A 15,010-nucleotide genomic window follows, 5' to 3' on the forward strand; every position below is an offset into this window, starting at 1 on the left:
ATTTGCAATTTAGACACTAATCGTAACTCATTTGATACAGCCAACAATTGTAACTTCATTAACTTCTAGTGAATGGAAAGTTCAAAGAATCACATTCTGTTAAATTTTATTTCTGAAATAAAAACAGATTTCAGAACAATTATTATACTGAGATATCATTAATTTAGATGTCTTTATATATTTTAAGTCATTAACAGTTTGAATGCTAGTGTCTTAAAATATGCATCAAGTTTTACCACCTGCTGGTATATATGTGCCTTTTGCGCCTTTCTGTACAGCAAGAAGATTGGCATGGGGCAATTAGATTTTCTTCTCTAGTAATTCTGCTTATTGCACTGACAAAGAGCAAGGGAAAAGGCTGTTAAATAGAAATGAGATTCGTATTGAGGTCCTCAATAAATGACATCCCTTTGTAAATTCAGGCAAATGAAAGTTATAATACCAACTGTATTGATAGAAGTAGTAGAGGGCAAAGCCAAGTAGTTTCAACAGCATCCCAGAATTACACAGTACAAATAAGTCTTGACTGGGGCAGGGAAGAATGCATGTTGTATATAGGCAGGTCCAAGTGTGGGAGTAAAAAAACATGAAATTGAGTTAAGTATCCTCAGTATATTTTCTTCTGGTGCACTAATCAAATATCCTCACCTCTGGAGTTATTAGTAATTCATTTTTTTTTTTCACATAAAAAATCAAAAAATGGAGAGAATCATGATTTAGCCAAAATACAATGGTATTCTCTCAGTAAAGATCAGTTAAGCTGATCTTTAAGACTCTTAAGTACTGCCATATCTAGGGAATAAGGGTTACAGAATAAGTGATGGACAGCAACCTGTGGCCTTAACCTAATTTCATACCAGTAGATTGGAGAACAGAGCTGCTTTTTTTTTTTTTTTTAAAGATTATTTATTTATTTGAGAGTCAGAGTTATACAGAGAGAAGGAGAGAGAGAGGACTTCCATCCAATGGTTCACTACCCAGTTGGCCGCAATGGCCGGAGTTGCGCTATCTGAAGCCAGGGGCCAAGAGCTGCTTCTGGGTCTTGCACGCAGGCACAGGGGCCTAAGGACCTGGGCCATCTTCTGCTGCCTTCCCAGGCCATAGCAGAGAGCTGGACAGGAAGTGGAGCAGCCGGGTCTAGAACCCTCGCCCATGTGGGTGCTGGCGCTTCAGGCCAGAGTGTTAACCCACTGCACTACAGTGCCTTCCCCCAAAGTTTCTTTTGTATCCACTGCCCCTGTATAGATATTAGCATACTTGACATCACAAAGAGGTAATTATCAGAGCTGGCTCTGTGGCTTAGCAGGTAAAGCCACTGCCTGCAGTGCCAGCACACCATATGGGAGCCGGTTCAAGTCCCGGCTGCTCCACTTCTTTTTTTTTTTTTTTTTTTTTTTGACAGGCAGAGTGGACAGTGAGAGAGAGAGACAGAGAGAAAGGTCTTGCTTTACCGTTGGTTGACCCTCCAATGGCCGCCGCGGCTGGCACGCTGCAGCCGGCGCATCGTGCTAATCTGAAGCCAGGAGCCAGGTGCTTTTCCTGGTCTCCCATGCAGGTGCAGGGCCCAAGGACTTGGGCCATCCTCCACTGCCTTCCCGGGCCATAGCAGAGAGCTGGCCTGGAAGAGGGGCAACAGGGACAGAATCCGGCGCCCCGACCGGGACTAGAGCCCGGTGTGCTGGCGCCGCAGGCAGAGGATTAGCCTATTGAGCCGCGGTGCGGTCCTACTCCACTTCTGATACGGCTCTCTGCTGTGGCCTGGGATAGCAGTAAAAGATGGCCCAAGTCCTTGGGCCCTTGCACCTGCTTGGGAGACTCAGAAGAAGCTCTTGGTTCCTGGCTTTGGATCAGTGCAGCTCTTGCTGTTGCGGCCAACTGGAGAGTAAGTCAGCGGATGGAAGACCTCTCTCTCTTTGTGTGTGTGTGTCTCTCTCTCTCTCTCTCTCTGTCTCTCTTTTACTCTGCTTTCCAAATAAATAAGTAAATCTTAAAAAAAAAAAAAGAGGTAATTATCATCTCATTGTTTTTTGTTCAATAAAGTCATAATCAGAATTGTGAAAGTACAGTTTTCAACCTCCAAAAACGGAATGCTTTTCAATTTAGTGGTTTTTTTTTTTATTAAAAAAGCCTGTAAACATTTAATTGTTACTGTTTTACCTTATGATGTATATATAAGATGTCATGATGTTTGCACCTTAGTTATAAATGCTTTAGAAGAAAACCTAGGTAAACAAAATTTCAAAACAGTTTAATTGTTGAATCTAGGTGGGAGGGAGGGCATAGAATTTTTTTTAATTATATTAAAGTATTTGAAAAAATAAAATACAGAAAGACTCACAAATTAGGGAGATTTTTCAATGAGTGTTGGTGTCTTTAAATTATTTGTTTATTTGAGAGGCAGATAGCAGGAAGGACGGTCTGCTTTAACCCTCCAAACACCCTTAATGGTCAGGGCTGCACCAAGCCAAGGTAAAGCTGAGAGTCAGGAGCTCAGTACAGGTCTCCTGTGTGAGTAGCAGGGACCCAGTCATCTTGAGCCACCTACCAGGGTCTGTATTTGATGAAAGCTGGAGTCAGGAACTGGAGCCAGGTTTGGATGGAATCCAGATACTCTGATATGGGACGTGGGCCTCTTAATCCACATCTTAACTGCTAGGTTACATGCCTACCTCTCAGTGTATGTTTAATTATATTAAATATTGTAGATATGGGTAGATTTTCTTTTAAAAAGTAAACTTAACATTGGTATCATAAAAGTATTTTAAAAGGGGCTGATGCTATGGTGTACTGGGTTAAGCCACTGTCTACGCTGCCAGGTATCCTATGGGCGTCAGTTTGAGTCCCAGCTGCTTTACTCTGATCCAGCTCCTTACTAATGTGCATGGGAAAGTAGCAGAGAATGGCCCAAGAATTTGGAACACTGCACCTACGTGAGAGCACCCATGTGGGCTTAAGTCTGGCCCAGCTCCAGCCATGCTAGCCATTTGGAGAGTGAACCAGTGGCTGGAAGATCTCTCTTTCTCTTAATTCTGCCTTTTAAATAAAAAATAAATCTTTAAATAAATATACTACTTGAAAATTTTTTTAAAAAGCTTTTTTAAAAAGGTTTCTTTTATTTAAAAGGCAGAGTTACAGGGAGAGACAGAAATCTTTCATCCTCTGGTCCATTCCCTAAATGGCTGCAAAGTTTGACCGCAACATCTGGGGCTGGGCCAGGCTGAAGCTAGGACCCAGGAGCTTCTTCCAGGTCTCCCACATGGGTGCAGAGGCCCAAGAAGTTGGGCCATCCTCCACTGCCTTTCCAGGCACATTAGCAGGAAGCTGGATTGGAAATGGAGCAGCTGGGACTCAAACAGGTACCCATGTGGAATGCTAGTGCTGCTGGTGGCTTTACCTGCAGTGACACAGCACTAGCCACCCAAATTTTAAACTTTTAAAGAAAGATTTATTTGAAAGGTCAAGTTACAGAGAGAGAAATGGAGAGAGTGATCTTCCATCTGCTGGTTCATTGCACAAATGGCCACAACAGCCAAGGTTGAGCCAGGCCAAAGCCAGGAACCTGGAACTCCATCCAGGTCTTGCACATGAGTGCAGGGTTCCATGCACTTGGGCCGTCTTCTGCTTTCTCAGGTACATTAGAGAGCTGAATCTGGCGTAGAGCAGCTGGGACTCAAAACTGGCGCCCATAGAGGGTGCCAGCATCACAGGCGGCAGCTTAACCTGCTGGACTGCTGTATCACTGGTATTTTGTTTGTGATTGTTTGATCTCTGTAAAGTGGGTATTACTCTCAATTTTTTTTTCTTTTTTTTTTTAATGAGAGAAAAGAGAGAGGTAGAGACACATACAGAGACTCTCCAAATGGCTGCAACAGCCAGGGCTGGGCCAGCTAAAAGCTAGGAACCCAGAACTTCATCCAGGTCATCCATGGGTGACAAGGGGTCCAGGTACTTGAAGTATGTTCCACTGCTTTCCCAGGTGCATTAACAGGGAGCTGGATCAGAAGTAGACAAATGAGGACTTTCACTGGTGTTCATATGGGATGCCAGCATCAAAGGCCAAGTGGCTTAAGCCACTGTACCATGACGCCAGGCCCTTCTAACCTATTTTGTAGGTGAAAAAAAACTTGAGTTTGGAGAGGTCAGGTAATGTATCGGGTTTCATGACTGTGTGTCAGAATCAGGATTCAACCTGAGATCAGGCATTCCAAAACCTGTATCTTAACCTTATATATTATAATCCCTTATCTCTGTATCTAAAGAGAAAATTAGGCCGGCGCCGTGGCTCAACAGGCTAATCCTCCGCCTTGCGGCGCCGGCACACCGGGTTCTAGTCCCGGTCGGGGCACCGATCCTGTCCCGGTTGCCCCTCTTCCAGGCCAGCTCTCTGCTGTGGCCAGGGAGTACAGTGGAGGATGGCCCAAGTGTTTGGGCTCTGCACCCCATGGGAGACCAGGGGAAGCACCTGGCTCCTGCCATCGGAACAGCGCGGTGCGCCGGCCGCAGCGTGCTACCGCGGCGGCCATTGGAGGGTGAACCAACGGCAAAAGGAAGACCTTTCTCTCTGTCTCTCTCTCTCTCACTGTCCACTCTGCCTGTCAAAAATAAAAAAAAAAAATAAATAAAAAAATAAATAAATAAAAAAAAAGTAAAGAGAAAATTAAATGTGATAAAAGAAGTAAATGCTGTGGAGACTTAGAAGGGGATGTGTTATATAGATAATATGCTTGTTTTCAAGTGTGTTATCTTCTGTGGTAATGCTTACAACTTTATAGGGAGATAAGCAGAGCAGAATCTTTTTTTTTTTTTTTTAAGAGTAATTTGAATGAGTTACAGAAGAGAGAGGGAGGGAGGGAGATAATCTTCTATCCACTAGTTTACTCCCAGAAAGACTGCAACAGCTGTGGCTCTGCCAGGCTGAAGCCAGGAGCTTCATCTGAGTCTCCCACTTGGGTGGCAGGAACCCAAGTAATAAACTGGACCATCTTCTGCTGCTCTCCCAGACACATTAGCAGGGAGCTGGACCAGAAGTGGATAAGTACTCACTCATGGTGTCACAAGCAGCACCATAACCTGATGCACCCCAGTGCTGGCCCCTAGAGCAGAATCTTATGTTAGGTAGGGTAGGGTACAGGGGGAGATGTGGTAGAAGTGATATGGAGAAATTAAATCATTGAGAGTTAAGAAATTGCTAGGACATAATAACTTAATTTTCTTAAAGGAGGTGGTGAGGAAGGATTATCTCAAATTTTATTTTTATGTAATTGAGAGAATACTAGTACTGAAAATAGAACTAAGTAAGGAGAAGCTATTTGAGTAGGGAGTATGACTGTAAGTTTATTTATGGAGTTTAGTGATTATGTGAAGAAAATGAATATTCCCTGCAGCCTTTTGACCTTGGCTACATTTTAGGATATCCATGGAATTTCAATTAAAAAAAATAGATTTACCAAGTTGCAGACTCCGCTTGCTAAATCTCCAGAGCTGGATCTCTGGGATCCAGAACTTTCTAAAGTGCCATAGGAAATGGACACTCATGTTGCTAGTGGTACAATTTCTAAAGAGCAATGTGAATTTATATGTCAACACTGCAAATGAATGAAGCCTTTAACCATTTCTCGAAGTTTGTTCTGTAGATGTTTTAATGTGTAAAATGACCTGTGTACAGTGTTGTAAATTGTGTTATTGATGATTGCCAAAGATGTGTAAACAACTTGTAAGCACATCAGTAGGAGGATTGGTTAATTAAATTCAGTGTATCAACACAGTGGAATACAATTTTGTTTCATAAATACAATTTAAATTTTTCCCCAGAAACTTTTATTTAAGGTTTACAAACTTCATGCAATTCATAAATACAACCAGGAACACAGTAATTGCGATTCTTCCCACTGTGCCCACCCTCCCACAATGCCTCCTGCCCTTCTTCCTCCTCCCACTCCTATGCCCATTCTTATTTTTCACTAAGATTTATTTTCAATTAACTTTATACACAAAAGATTAACTCTACTAAGTAAAGAGTTCAACAAATAGTATGGGGAAAAAACTGTTCCTCAACAGTTTTTTTATTTCTCTTTTGATTTCCTCTATGACCCACTGTTCATTCAGAAGCATGTCATTCAGTCTCTATGTGTTTGCCATATGTTCTAGAGGTTCTTGAGTTGTTGATTTCCAGTTTTGTTCCATTGTAGTCAGAGAAGATGCATGGTATGATTTTCATTTTTTGAATTTGAGACTTGCTTTATTGCCTGGCCTGTGGTCTATCCTACAAAAAGTTCCATGCACTAGTGAAAAGAACATATATTCTGCAACTGTAGGATGAAAAGTTCTATAAATATCCCTTAGCTCCGTTTGGTCTATAGTATCGATTAACTGTTTCCTTGCTGATTTTCTGCCTAGTTGATCTGTCCATTGCTGAAAGTGAGGTATTGAAGTCTAAAGGGAGTCTGTGTCTCCCTTTAGATCCACCAACATTTCTTTTAAATAGCCAGATGCCCTGTAATTAGGTGCGTATATGTTTATTATAGGCACATATTTTTGTTGAATTGATCCCTTAATCATTGCATAGTGCCCTTCTTTGTCTCTTAACAGTTTTTGTATTAAAGTCTGTTTTGTCTGATATTAGGATGGCTACATCAACATCAACTCTTTTGGTTTCTATTAGCATGGAATGTCTTCTTCCATTCTTTCACCTTCAGTCTGCATGCATTTTTGTTGGTGAGATGTGTGTCTTGTGGGCAGAAAATAGATGGGTCTTATTTTTTAATCCATTCAATCTATTTTTTTTTTAAGATTTTATTTATTTATTTATTTGAGAGGTAGAGTTACAGACAGTGAGATGGAGAGACAGAGAGAAAGGTCTTTCCTCTGCTGGTTCACTCCCCAAAAGGTCGCCACCAGTAAGAGCTGGGGTGGTCCAAGACCAGGAGCCACGAGCTTCTTCCAGGTCTCTGACGTGGGTGCAGGGGCCTAAGTATTTGAGCCATCTTCTACTGCTTTTCCAGGCCATAGTAGAGAGCTGGATCAGAAGAGGAGCAGCCAGGACTAGAACCTTTGCCCATATCGGGTGCCAGTGCTATAGGTGAAGGATTAACCTGCGCCACAGCACCAACCCCAGTCTGTATTTTTTAACTGGAGAGTTGAGGTCGTTTACATTCAAGGTGACTATTGATAAGTAATATCAATGGCCTTGCTGTTTTTCCATAAATATTCCTATTATTTACTTAGGATTTCTTTTGTACTTTTACTGGGAAATTTTCTGCCTTCACCTTCTTTCATAGTGATGACTTGTGTTTCCGTGTGTAGCACATCCTGAAGCATCTTTTGTAAGGCTGGACGAGTGGTGACAAATTCTTTCAATTTTTGTTTGTTATGGAAGGTCTTTATTCCACCTTCATGCATAAAAGAGAGCTTTACGGGGTACAGTATTACGTGTTGACAGTTTTGTTTTTTTCCTCTTGGAATATATCTTGCTGTTCTCTGCTAGCCTGTAGGGTTTCTGAAGAAAAGTCAGCTATGTTTAATTGGAGATCCTCTGAAAGTAATCTGGCATTTCTCTCATACACATTTTAGAATCTTTTCTTTGTGTTTTCTGTGGAGAGTTTGACTACAGTGTGTCATGGTGAAGAGCTTTTCTGGTCATGTCTATTAGTTCTATGTGCTTTCTGTACTTGGATGCCCCTTTCTCCAAATTAGGGAAGTTTTCTGTAATTATTTCACTAAAAGGCCTCCTAATCCATTCTTTCTTTCCATGCCTTCAGGAACTCCTAAGACCTGTATGTTTGGTCATTTGATAGTATCCCTTAGATCCCCAACACCGTTTTTTAGTTTTCTTTTGTTCTGACTGTAAAATTTCCAGAGATTTGTCTTCCAACTTGGATATTCTTTCTTCTGTCTCACTGAGTCACCTCTTAAGGCTTTCCACCACATTCTTTATTTGTTCTGTTGAATTCTTCAATATTTCATTTTGATTTCTCTTAAAATCTCAATTTCATGAGAAAATTTTTCTTTCTTGTTATGTATGGATTTCTTTAGTTCGTGGATTTGCTTCTAATTACTGTAATCCTATGATCAATTTTTTTAATTCCATTTCTGGCATTTCTTCAATCTCTTTATTTTCACATCTTAGTATTGAAGTTTTGTGTTTCTTTGAGGACATCATGTTGTCTTCCTTATTGTTGTTTCTTGAATTGCTGCATTTATTTTTAGGCATTTGTGGAAATACTTGTTATTTTTTTTTTCCCCTGTGATGGCTTTTATCTTTGGACTATGCCTCTGTGACTTAGTGGAGTGTGTGCTCTTTCAGTGAATACCCTGAGGCATGTGCTGGATGTGGCAGGGAGCTCTGTTCAGTGCTCCGGGGTGAGGGGAGTGTCTAAGTTGACTCACAAATTGGGCGTGGTAAATCTCTCTTTTTTTTTTTTTCCAGAGGGGAGGTTTGTTCAGCTTTGAGGTAGTCTCATACTTACCTCCTCTCCTCCATGGAGACCAATGCCTGGGCGCTATCCCCAGTGGATACAGTATACATCCATGCTGGCACAAGAATCACACAAAAGATCTGTGCAGCCCTTGGTGTGAGCACATCTTGAAGCAGTGACCCTCTCAGGGAATCAGGGAGCCTGGAGTGTGTGGAGCCGCCCACAGTGACTACCCAGAGACCCAGCCACACCCAGTGCTCTCCCACACAGCCACAGTGTTTCCACAGACCTAGCACACAAGACTCCCACAGTTGTGAGCTTCCAGCCCCCATCAATTCTCCCAAACAGACACAAGCTGGTATAGCTGTAATGTATGTCCAAAATGGCGCCTACCCAGCCTCAGTTAGAGGACACCAGTGCTGGGTGATCAGGAAGAAAGAAATATGTCCCCCTTTTATTCCATGTAGGTTGGTAGGTATACTGTCCCCCACAGGGCTCCAAGCCAGACTCACACCAGGATCTTCCTGCAGCTTTATCGCCAGTGGCTTGGGCTGCTGCAGTCTGGTCTCACCTCACTCTCCAAAGCTGGTGCTGAGGCTTTTGACTCCTGGGGTCTTGGACCGTGTGTGCCCACAGCCTCCACATAGATCTGAAGTGTCCCTCTAATTTGCGTGGAGTTTGCTCTGCTGTTCTCTCCTTAAATCTTCCCTGAGGTTACACTCTCTTCACTTTTTTTTTTTTAACTGTGGTCCCCTAGACTGGAGCGGTAAGCTCTCTCCCTATTCTGCTATCTTGGTGTCTCCTCCTGGAATACTGTTTAGTTGTTAAAAATAATGGGCTGGCTCTAAATGTACTGATGACAGAATGACTTGTTCGGTATACTAAGTGGGAAAAGAAATGTTTTCTGTACTCAGATTATTTTTGGAAGGATAAACAAGAAGTTGGAAGCAGTTGCAGTTTCTCAGAGAGGGAAACTATAGGGAACTGAGGTTAGGCTACAATGAAACAGCTGTCAGCTGCATACATTTTTGTGTACCTTTTGAAATTTGTGATTATATATATATGTGTGTGTGTATACCTACATAAATATTTATTTTAAAAATTCTGTAGTTGATTCTGATACATAGTTAAAATTTGGCCAGTGGTTTATTCATAGATCATTGGTGTTCCACATCTGTAAATATTCATAGGCCTACAGGCCTAGCAACATGGGTGTTACTGGGAAGCTTTTTAGGAAAGCAAAATCTAAGGTTTCTATCCCAGACCTAATGACTCAGAATCTGCATTTTAATATGCTTCCCAGGTGATTCAAAAGGCACTTTCAAGTCTGAGAAACCATATTTTAGATCAACCACCTAAAGCAATTAGGTAACTCAACCACTTGGCTTGACATGCAATATTCTTTCTATGTTCTTTTAAGTAATACTAGTAATGTTACCACATACATGTTGTACCTGTTACTCAGAAATCCAAAGCACTGTACATTTGCTGCTAGGTGCTTAATACTCACTACTGTTCAAAGCAGCATTTTCCAAAGTGTGCACTGAACCAGGAACTTATGTTATAGAGGGTACTAATAATATCTGTAAAAGGTTTCTCTGGTCAAATCAATTTGGGAAACATAGAGTTAAATGAAAGTGAACAGTTTTATTTATTGCAGGACTGTTCAGAGATTTGACCAAGGAATCCTTTTTTTTTCTAGGACTATCTCTCAGGTCTTTTGGTCGGTGGAACACACTTTGAGAAATGCCTGATTTAGAGGAAAGAGCACCACTGGCTTTGGAATCCTTGGCAAGTTACCTAACTTCTCCAAATATCAGTTTTCCTAACCTTAAACTGGGGATAATAATACTTGCCTTGGTGGTGGTGTGAAGAATAATGAGAGGTATATAAAAAGTTTAGCTTAAAATTTGGTATTTAATAACTGTTCAATTGATAGTTATATTACATAGGTTATATGCTTCATGTACTTCAGTTATGCTTATAGTTCATTTCACCTTTCCTTACTGTTCTCATCAGAAAGAGAGAGAGGAGAAGGTCAAATAATTTATTCTGATATAAAATGTTGGCAGTTTTATTAAAAGGTTTGATGTTCAAAATAAAACTACTAATTGATATGGGGAATCATTAGCAAAGTTACTTTCTTTTCCTCTCATGTATGAGTGTGAATAAACTCATTTATATCTACTGAATTTTTATTAAATCAATAAGAAATGATATCAAACTCATCTTAAAAAGTCTGACATGTTATATGGTATGTTATCAAACTATTTTAATTTTCCTTTTTTCTAGTCAATAAATTGATTGCACAAGAAGGACCTTCCTTTCTGCAAATGCGAATAAAACATTTATTGAAATCTAACTGCATCCCCCAGGCTACTGCTTTATCAAAACTGTGTGCAGAATCTAAAGAAATTTCAAATGTATCATCTTTTCAGCAAGCCTATATCACATGTTTATGTTCCATGCTCCCTAATGAAGATGCTATTAAGGAGGTAAGTAAGTAACTGTTAACCATTCATGCCTGCTGTGAAAATTAACAGATTTTGATAATGTTTTATGACTTATTTTTTCCCATCTGAATGAAAACTAAGACCCTTTTTTTTTTTAGGCTACCAAAATGTACAATTTCAGTTATATATCTATTATATAGATTGAATATAAAGTTAGGTTTTATCAGAGGATTTGAAAAGCAGGTAATTAAAGGATATACAAATGTATGTTACATATTTGAGTAATGGTAGGTTGTGAAGTCTTTGAATGTGAAAGTTGTTCTTAAGATTTATTTTATTTGAAAGGCAGAGTAGGGGGAGGTGCTGTGACACAGTGACTTAGGCTGTGGCCTCCAGTGCCAACATCCCATATAGGTGCCAGTTTGAGGCCTGGCTGCTACACTTCTGAGCCAGCTCATTGCTAATGCGAAAGCATCAGTAGATGAGCCAACTGTCTGAGTTCCTTCTGGTAGATCTAGAAGAAGCTCCTGGCTCTTGGCTTCGGCCCAGAACAGCCCTGGCCCTGGCCGTTGGCGGCCATTCGGAGAATGAACCAGTGGATAGAAGATCTCTCTCTCTCTGTCTCTCTTCTCTTTCTGTAACTCTGCCTTTCAAATAAATAAATAAATAAATCTTTAAAAGAAAACAAAGGCAGAGAGAGTGAGACAGAGAAAGAAAGAATTCCTCAATCCACATATTCATTCCTCAAATGGCTACAATGGCTGGGCTGTGCCAGGCCAAAGCCTGAAGAACTCCATTTGTGTCTCCCACATGGATGACAGGGCCCCAAGTACTTGAACAGTCTTCTACTGCTTTCTCAGGTGCATCAGCAGGGAGCAGCCAGAACTCAAACAAATGGACCCAAAGGGGATGCTGGCATCACAAACAGCATATTAAACTGCTGTGCCCCAGTGCTGGCCCCTTAAAGTTGTTTTTTCTTCTTAGATTAATGATTTCACTATGTTTGAGAAGTGCAGAAATTGTTAACAGTGGTGTCAAGGGGTAAGCTAAAGAGAGCGGCACTTTGTTTTAGTCTAACTTACTCTATCATACATTTAACTCTGTATGCAGGCAAGTATAGGACTTTAGACCCCAGGACTATAGTTTGACCAATGTTTAAGTAGCCAAAACTGGATACCATGGAAAATAACAAAGTGATTGAGTTTTTAAAAAGCTATTTTATCAGTCTGACAGTAACCTTCTTTAAACGTGAATCATTTCTCTTAGAAAAGTTGGAACTAATTTTCTCTAATAGTTTCAGTAAATTATTTTAAAAAATTAGGAATGCCTAGGCTTTAGTTTTATTTCATCATCAGCCTTTAATTCCCTCACCTGCCATTGAGAACTGATACATGAATTATCATTATCTCTCCTTTGCATACACTCTTATTTCCTCTGCTTGATTGTACTTGTTTAACTACCAGTGTCCTGGTTATCCATAAATCTCTATCTGCTCCTCTTTTCTCTACTGTGTCATCAATTTCTCCCTCTCTGTTGTAACCATCCCACAACACTTATATTTATGTAATTTCTGTAACCTCCCACAGCTGTTACTTCTTTCATCAGTAGTACAGCCTGCTTCTTCTTCCAGTTACTGTCCTGTTTCTCTTAGAACCTTCTCAGTATTGTTTCTTGAATGGATTTTCTAAATTTACTATTCTTTAAAATTTTTACTTATTTATTTTAAAGAGAGGGAGAAACAGACTGAGGTATCCTGTCTGCTGTTTCACTGCTTAAGTGCCTCCAACAGTCAGGCTGGACCAGGCTGAAGCTAGGAGCTGGGAACTCAGTCTGAGTCTCCTGTGTGGATGGCAGGAACCCAAGTACTAGAGCCATCACCTGGTGCCTTCCACGATACCTATCGGCAGGAAGTTGGAATTAAGAGAGAATTGGACAGGGTTGGCCTGTGATGTAGTGGGTAAAGCCAATGCCTGCAGTGCTGGCTTCCCATATGGGTGCCGGTTCAAGTCCCAGCTGCTCCACTTCCAATCCAACTCTGCTATGGCCTGGGAAAGCAGTAGAAAATGGCCAAAGTCGTTGTACCCCTGCAGCCATGTGGGAGACCTGGAAAAGCTCCTGGCTCCTGGCTTTGGATCGGTGCAGCTCCAACCATTCCAGCCAGTTGGGGAGTGAACCAGCTGATGGAAGACCTCTCTCTCTCTCTGCCTTTCCTCCTTTCTCTGTGTAACTCTTTCAAATAAGTAAATAAATCTTTAAAAAGAGAGAGAGAGAATTGAAATGTGAACCGAGGCAATCAAATTTGTGATGTGGGCATCCCAAGTGATGTCTTAGTACTACCAAATGCCCCCGCCACGTTTACTATTGGACTTTTTTCCCCTAAGACATTATAATATGACATTTGCCCCGTCAGTCTACTAGATCATTAAATCCTATGTTAACTTTCAGTTTGTTGCCTTGACAAAGCTTTTCACTTGGTTTCTAGGGTCTACTTCACTCTTCACTGATAGCTCCTTTTCATTTCTATTTTGCTCTTTGATAAATATTACAATATTCAATGACTCTGTCATTGGGTCACATCTTTTTCTTTTTTAAAGATGTATTTTTGGCCGGCGCCGTGGCTTAACAGGCTAATCCTCCGCCTTGCGGCGCCAGCACACCGAGTTCTAGTCCCGGTTGGGGCGCCGGATTCTATCCCGGTTGCCCCTCTTCCAGGCCAGCTCTCTGCTATGGCCTGGGAGTGCGGTGGAGGATGGCCCAAGTGCTTGGGCCCTGCACCCGCATGGGAGACCAGGAGAAGCACCTGGCTCCTGGCTTTGGATCAGCGAGATGCGCTGGCCGCAGCGGCCATTGGAGGGTGAACCAACGGCAAAAAGGAAGACCTTTCTCTCTCTCTCTCTCACTCACTATCCACTCTGCCTGTCAAAAAAAAGAAAAATTTAAAAAAAATTTTTTTTAAAAAAAAGTTGTATTTTTATTTGAAAGGCAGAGTTACAGAGAGGCAGAGGCCGAGAGAGAGAGAAAGGTCTTCCATCTGCTGGTTCACTCCCCAAATGGCCACAGCAGCTGAACCTAGGCCAGATTTCCCATGTGATTGGTAGGGACCCACACACTTGGGCCATCTTCTGCTGCCTTCCCAGTTGACATTAACAGGGAGCTGGATTGTAAGAGGGGCAGCCAGGACTGAACTGATCCTGTGATAAAGGATTCTGGCATTGTAGGTGGTGGGCACAACATTGACCCATAGGTTACCTCTTTTTCTGTCTTCATTGATCTCATTTTGTCTCGTGGTTTTTCAATACCTACTGTGGTGCGATCCCAAATGTTTTCTCTCCAGCCCCTACCTCTCCTCCTAACTCAAGGCTCATAGCTATTGCCTGATTATTGTCTCTGCCTATGTGGCTAATAACATGTTATATATAACATATAACATAACTATTACTCCTGGTATTAGGATTTTGTTTTTATGAGTTGTCTATTTAGTCAGTTGCCTTCCAACTGTGTTCTCTGTGTTGGAGGTAGAAGGGGTAATGAATAACTGACTACCACTTTTTTTCTTAGTCCTTACTGTGTTTTATGCACTGTGCTAACTACTTTATGTGCTTTGTCATGTTTAATCTTTACAGCAACTCTGAGGTAACTCCGTTGTATTAATGAGGAAAGAGAGGTTCGGATTCAGTAATACATTCATGGTTACAAAGTTAAGATGATTAAGCTGAGGTTCAGACCTGAGTTTTACTACCAGTAATATTAAAGACACAAAATAATGAATATTGCCCTCATTTCTGAGTGCAGAAGTGTTCATATCGCAAATGCCGTGTTAGACTTTGGATGTAAGATGGATACAGAAGCCTGTGAACTGACATACTTGCTCTCACTTACAGCCTCTATATTTTTTTCTCCTCAAAACTAACCAGAGTAGTCCCAGTAAAACTTAAGTCAGACCATTCCACTCCTTTACTTGAAACCATCCAGCAGCTTTCCATCTTCCTCAGAATGAATCCTGAAATCTTTATTCTGTGTGCCATGATCCTGGGCTACTATATCTTAATACTCACTGCTCTCCAGCCACCTTTGTTGTCCTTAGAACAAGCCAAGTACGATTTTTGCTTAGAGTTTTATACTTGCTATTTTCTCTGCCCAGAA

The 15,010-nt window shown here is 41.2% G+C and overlaps 1 protein-coding gene across 2 annotated transcripts in view; it reads left to right on the top strand.

Annotated features, from left to right (window-relative positions):
- Positions 1-15,010, top strand: part of RLF (RLF zinc finger) — an 88,105-nt gene that overhangs the window by 38,062 nt on the left and 35,033 nt on the right. The window contains exons 1-2 of one of the 2 annotated variants that reach the window (XM_062191050.1): positions 10,217-10,299; positions 10,707-10,909. In XM_062191050.1, the coding sequence (XP_062047034.1) occupies positions 10,293-10,299; positions 10,707-10,909 (210 nt within the window). In that variant the 5' untranslated portion in view covers positions 10,217-10,292. Of the gene's footprint in view, positions 1-10,216; positions 10,300-10,706; positions 10,910-15,010 lie in introns of those variants that run through there. The other variant, XM_062191049.1, reaches the window with a different exon arrangement.

The sequence above is a fragment of the Lepus europaeus genome, chromosome 5, assembly GCF_033115175.1.
Source record: "Lepus europaeus isolate LE1 chromosome 5, mLepTim1.pri, whole genome shotgun sequence".
Lineage (NCBI taxonomy): Eukaryota > Metazoa > Chordata > Mammalia > Lagomorpha > Leporidae > Lepus > Lepus europaeus.